Source organism: Trichechus manatus, unplaced genomic scaffold, assembly GCF_000243295.1.
Source record: "Trichechus manatus latirostris isolate Lorelei unplaced genomic scaffold, TriManLat1.0 scaffold00288, whole genome shotgun sequence".
In the NCBI taxonomy this organism is placed as follows: Eukaryota; Metazoa; Chordata; class Mammalia; order Sirenia; family Trichechidae; genus Trichechus; species Trichechus manatus.
This window is the reverse complement of record NW_004444224.1, coordinates 1,306,596-1,313,238: the sequence shown is the minus strand read 5'-3', so window position 1 is coordinate 1,313,238 and position 6,643 is coordinate 1,306,596. Positions and strand designations below refer to the sequence as shown.

The following is a 6,643-nucleotide window of genomic DNA, read 5'->3' as shown; positions in this document are numbered from 1 at the left end:
AGCTCCTTAAGTGTGGAGGCCTGTTGCCTTCGAGTCAGTTCCAGCTCATGGTAACCCCATGAGTTACAGAGTAGAACTCTGCTTCATAGGGTTTCCATGGCTGTAATCTTAATGGAAACAGATTGCCAGAGCTTTCTTCTACAGTACCACTGGATGGGTTTGAACCACCAAACATTAGGTTAGTAGTTGAGTGCAAATCATAAAGGCTGGTGGCTGGAACCCACCCAGCAGTACCGCAGAAGAAAAGACCTGTTGATCTGCTTCTGTTAAGATTACAGCCAAGAAAAACCTATGAAAGCCGTTCTACTCTGCATACATGGGGCCACCATGAGTTGGAATTGACTCAACAGCAACTAACAACAACAAAGTATAGAGATCAGTGTTATTCATTTTGGGATCCTTAGCACCTACAAGGCTCAAGATAGGTGTTCCAAAACATTTATGAATTAATCCATAAATGAAAGACCCTTCTTATGTGGGCACTCTAAGTGATATCCCTTTTATAAATTTTAAAATCCCACCCTATCTAGGAAGGACTCCCATACCTTCAGAGAGCTTCTTTGATCTATAGCAGACCTGGGATCTGAAGCTAGATTCCTTGCACTGTAACGGCTTCCCTTCTCACGACTCTCTATCCATCTCTATTTCTCTTCCACATAGGGCCTTACCCCTGAACAGGCACGGGAAATCCTAGAACGAGAGGGACCTAATACACTTACTCCACCCCCCACCACTCCGGAATGGATCAAATTCTGTAAGCAACTGTTCGGTGGCTTCTCCATCCTACTGTGGATTGGTTCCTTTCTCTGCTTTGTGGCCTATGGCATCCAGCTCTATTTCAGTGATGAGTCTACCAATGATAATGTGAGTCTGTTCAACTACTACTGCCCTGCCCAGCCCAGTCCCTCCTCAGCCTCAGATACTCTTCTGTTCAGCACCCTTAGCACTCCCATAGTCCTCTGGCCCAAATCCCTAATACTCCCAGGATTTTCTATGGGAGCCCCTTGTCCATCTTGTGTTCCCCAGCCTTTATCTAGAAAATTACTGGTTCAGCACCACAGTATGCATGGTTTCCCCTAGAAACTTGCTCCCCTTTGATTATCTTCCCAATTGATCAGCAAAGCACTTTGTGTCCCTTTCTCGCTTCCCTAGAAATTAACCTCTTCATCTCCTCCCTCCCACTTCCCTCACCATGCCCCCCTTCCCTGCCATGAATAGCCATCCTGGAGAGGAAGATATAGGCATTCTCTGATCTGGGATTTTGCTGACCCCTCACCATAGCTCAGGGTTCCTTTACCAGGAAGCTGAATACGTCATCCCCACCTCAGGCTCTTCTCTAACTGAGTCCTATGGCTTCTTCTCCTTGGATAAATGGCTATTACCCTTGCAAGCTGATTTTCTGAGGATGGAGAGGAAGAAAAGGACCTACTGATAAATCCTTTCTTTCTCCACCCCCCAGCTCTACCTGGGCATAGTACTAGGCATCGTGGTCATCATCACTGGCTGCTTCTCCTACCAGCAGGAGGCCAAGAGCTCCAAGATCATGGAGTCTTTTAAGAACATGGTGCCACAGGTAGGACTGGCATGGGAGGATCTAGTGAAAGGAGGTGTAGAATGTGGTGAAATACACAATTGTTAAGTCCCCTGGAGAATTATATCCTACGATGAGTGAGCTGAATGAGGCTGGTGATGAGGGTGAGGTTCACTTAGGTTTCTCTGTCAGTGGCCTCAGAAGTACCTGGGGAAAAGGCTGTGATCCTGAGCAGGACACAGCACCACTTATGAAGTAGTCTGGCCTAGAAAACATAACCTGAATCTAATCATACGGAAATATCATACAAACCCCAAATGAGAACAATCTATTAAAAAAAAAAAAAAAGGTGGGGGGGGGGTGGTTCCCGAGGGGCTGGATTGTTCAAAATGTCAATGACATAAAAGGCAACAGCTGTGTAAACGTTTCAGATTAAAGGAGGCTAAAGAGACATAACAACTAAATGCAATACCCAGCTTTAGATGGGATCCTGTGCTAGAGGAGACAAAAATTCTGTCAAGGGTATTATTGGGTCAACTGAGAAAACTAGAATACAGACAGTAGATTAGATAAAAGTATTGTATCAATGTGAAATTTACCCAAGTGGATAACTGTACTGTGGTTATGTAAGAGAACATCCTAATTCTTGAGAAATGCACACTGAAGTATTTAGGGTAAAAGGCCATCATGTATGTAACTTACCTTCAAATGGCTCAGAGAATAAGAAAGCATACATGTGTGTGTATGTGTGTGTGTGAGAGAGAGACAGGGAGAGAGAGAGCTCAAATGATAAAGTAAATGGGATAAAATATTAGTAGGCGAATCTAGGTAAAGGTCGTACAAGTGTTCTTGGTACTATTTTTGTTCTTGAAACTTCTATGAACATTTAAAATTATTTTCCAATGACTTTTTTTAAGTATGTGGAAATAATGTGACAGTAGACAGGGATTCCTAGGCACTGGGCTGAAAAGTTGAAAAGGAACAAGCTCCATAATTTCTCAACAACACGATCAGATTCTAGCATTATATTCCAGGATTTTCTTTTGCCTTTAGTGTTGACATGAGGAGTGAGCCTTGGTGGCACAGTGGTTAAAATCTATGGCAGTTAACCAGAAGGTTGGCAGTTTGAATCCACCAGCCACTCCTTGGAAACCCTATGGGGTAGTTCAGGTCTGTCCTATAGGGTTGCTATGAGTTGGAATCGGTTTTAGTGTTGACATAACCTAATTTTTTCCATGGGTAATAGTTCAAGGCAAAGTGTTTTGGTAGAATGGACTAACAGCTTGGACACTGTATCAGTTAGCTTTTGCTGCCTAACAAACCATCCTGAAACTTAGTGGCTTAAAATAACAAACATATTATTTCTCACAATTCCATAGATTGGCTGGGCTGTTCTTTTGGTCTGGGCTGGTGTCACCGAGGGCTGGATGGTATAAGACTACCTCACACTCATGATTAAGGCCTCAGCTGGGGTGACTAAGATAGCTGGGGCCTTTCCTCATGGTTTCTCAGCAACAAGAGGGTAGCAGAAGTTTTCCCAGCAACAAAAGGGCAAGCCCCGATGTTCTGCTTGCATCACATTTATTAATATCCCATGGGCTAAAGCAAATCATATGGCCAAGCCAAGATTCAAGGGGTGGATAGACTCTACCTCTTAATGGGAGGAACATCAAAGACACATGGAAAAGGCCCTGCAAAGTGTGATGGGAGGAATTTGCAATCTACCAAAGCTACCCTCAAGGATGATGTGATGGATGACAGTCAGAAAGGGGAATCAGAAGGAAGGAGACCAAGAACAGGAGGTTGTAGGCTAGAAAGGATGGGAGAAGCAGAAACGGTCGTTTGGAAATGGCCCTGCACTATCTTCCCATAGCAAGCCCTGGTGATTCGAGGAGGAGAGAAGATGCAGATTGATGTACAAGACGTGGTGTTGGGAGACCTGGTAGAAGTGAAGGGTGGAGACCGAATCCCGGCTGACATTCGACTTATCTCTTCACAAGGATGTAAGGTGAGGGCATGTGGTTAGCGTATGAGGGGGCCAAAGATGGTCTTAGGGCACTATAGGGACCTGGGCTCAGTAAAAGAAAGCATGATTTGATCCTTCAGAGTCTTGAGGAGGTACAAATGCAAAGTTGATGTTAGAGACAATAAGGTGCTGGTAGGTAAACTTCAGTTTTTCTCTGTATATCAATAACATTGGTGGTGGCAGACAAAGATGTGTCGTCTTTATACACGAATCTGCCTTTTTTCCCCCATGCTCACCTTATAACCGATCTTCCCTCTTATCTCAGGTGGACAACTCATCCTTGACCGGAGAGTCAGAGCCCCAAAGCCGCTCCCCCGAGTTCACCCATGAGAACCCTTTGGAGACCCGGAACATCTGCTTCTTCTCCACCAACTGTGTGGAAGGTGAGTATCACATCATAAGTAGCCAAGATCTAAAAGCAGAGATTTAAACAGAAAGATTTCAAGAACTCTCTACCTTCTAAAATCGGGGTAGCTAAGAGGTTGTAAATAATTTAGGTTCTCCATCACTCACAAACTATATGACCTTTGGTGAATTGGCTCTCAAAGCCACCATTTCCACATCTACACAATGGCAGTAATAAGAGTCTCTACCCCATTGATTTTTGTGTGGATTAAGTGAGATAATATATATAAAATGCTTGGCACAAAAGACCTAGCACATTGTGCGTGTCCTGTAATTGTCAGCTATTAATATTCTAGTTAGAGAATGGATTTTGTTCTATGAGCTGAAATGGCACAGAAGGGAGGAGAGTTATTCAGCCCTGCTAGGTCATTGTTTCCTAAGGTGAGCCCTAACTTCTCCTAACTATCCCCCTCTCCAAGACAGGATATTAGCATTGGAAATTTGAGTTACCTGAGGTGCCCCTCAGACATTGACTTCGCTCCTAGAATCCAGGACATCCTTGAACTGGGAGGCTGTTCTGGCCAAAGCAGTAACAAGGGACTGAACAGGACTGTTTCAACCTCTCCTACACCCCTTCCCTTTAAGGAGGCCTGCAAGGCTCCCTGAAACACACTTGAAAACCATTACCCATGCTTAAGAATAAATGAGTATGTAATAAATAGCTATTTTTAAATTGAATGCCTAGTATGTGTCAGGAGTCCCACAGGTGGTGCAAATGGTTAAGCTCTTGGCTGCTAACTAAAAGGTTGGCGGTACAAGTCCACCCAGAGCCACCTCAGAAGAAAGGCCTGGTGATCTACTTCCCCAAAAATCAGCCATTGAAAACCCTACGAAGCATGGTTCTAGTCTGACACACATGGGGTTGCCATGAGTCAGACTGGTTTTGATTTTTTACTATGTGTCAAGTGCTACAGATATTATCTTTGATCCTCAACACTATACAGTAGATATTATCCCTATTTTGCAAGTGAAGAAGTCAAGATTCAATGAAATTAAGTAATATATCCAAGGTCACAACTCAACAGAAAAGAAAGGATCAGGGAGGGATTCGACTGCAGGTTTGTCTCCAAAGTCCATGTTCTTTCCACAGATCCTACGCTGGACCAAAAAATTGCTAATGACCCTGAGAATAAAATCATTTAATTTGAAAATACCCTGAAGGAAAAGAATAACATTAAGACTAAATGGATACTGAGGAAAAATCCAACTAGAAAATATATATTAAAATAAAATAAGCAAATTTGATTGGACAGAAAGATGCAAGTTAGCAAGTTCCCCCCCCCAAAAAAAAGATATCTATTATGAAATTTTAGGAAGAAATTTGCTCAGATTTGTCCTTCCAAAGTAGTCAGCTAAGTATATGCTTGAGATAAGGGGGGTGGGAAGGCAGTGACATTCCCTCTGGGAAATGGATTGGAGTGGAGGGAGGTTTAATAGAAGAATAGCAGGACCCAAAATGAAACAAAGAGGGTGGAGCTAGGTTGAAGGAGCTATTCAATGTTAAATTGAGGAATTCCTGTGCAATGTTCAAACTAGTAGCAAAACTTTAACCTTCACCCTAGGCCCTTGCCTCCCAACTGTCACCATTGCAGACCTCAATGGGGCTGCTGCTATAAACATTTCTCCTTGGCTCTCACACATCTTCATTGGGGTCTAAGCTATTTCTCTGGCATATACCGAAGGTATATGAAGGAGCCAGTCTGGTCTGGGATACAGGAGGCTTGGTTCTCTCAACCCTCCTCAAGTCTGGTGTCAACCACCATGTCTTAAGATACATTGTTGTTGTTGTTGTTGTTAGGTGCTGTGAAGTTGGTTCCAACCCATAGCGACCCAGCGTACAACAGAACGAAACACTGCCTGCTTCCACGCCATCCTCACAATTGTTGTTATGCTTGATCCCATTTTTGCAGCCACTGTCTCAGTCCGTCTCGTTGAGAGACTTCCTCTTTTTTGCTGACCTACTTTACCAAGCATGATGTCCTTCTTCAATGACTGATCCCTCCTGATAACATGTTCAAGTTACGTGAGACAAAATCTCACCATCCTTGCTTCTAAGGAACATTCTGGTTGTACTTCTTCCAAGACAGATTTGTTCATTCTTCTGGCAGTCCATGATATAGTCAATATTCTTCTCCAACATCATAATTCAAAGGTGTAAATTCTTCTTCAGTCTCCCTTATTCATTGTCCAGTTTTCACATGCATTTGAGGCGATTGAAAATATCGTGGCTTGGATCAGGTGCACCTTAGTCCTCAAAATGACATCTTTGCTTTTCAGCACTTTAAAGAGGTTTTTTTTTGCAGCAGTTTTGCCAATGCAATAAGTAGTTTGATTTCTTGACTGCTGCTTCCATGGGCATTGATTGTAGTTCCAAGTAAACCGAAATCCTTGACAACTTTAATATTTTCTCCAGTTATCATGATGCTGCTTATTGGTCCAGTTATAAGGATTTTTGTTTTCTTTATGTTGAGGTGCAAACCATGCTGAAGACTGTGGTCTTCGATCTTCATCAGTAAGTGCTTCAAGTCCTCTTGACTTTCAGCAAGCAAGGTTGTGTCATCTGCATAATGCAGGTTGTTAATGAGTCTCCTCCAATCCTGATGCCTCATTCTTCTTCATATAGTCCACTTGATAGAGTCCCACATAATTCTTAGGGTTTCTTCAATTTTTTAAATCCTTTT

General features: G+C 43.0%; 1 protein-coding gene across 1 annotated transcript in view; it reads left to right on the top strand.

Moving 5' to 3' along the window:
- The window catches only part of LOC101361490 (sodium/potassium-transporting ATPase subunit alpha-4), a 48,496-nt gene that overhangs the window by 1,430 nt on the left and 40,423 nt on the right, over positions 1-6,643 (top strand). The window contains 4 exon segments of the mRNA XM_023725159.1: positions 655-864; positions 1,460-1,573; positions 3,405-3,539; positions 3,823-3,940. Coding sequence (XP_023580927.1) covers positions 655-864; positions 1,460-1,573; positions 3,405-3,539; positions 3,823-3,940 — 577 coding nt within the window.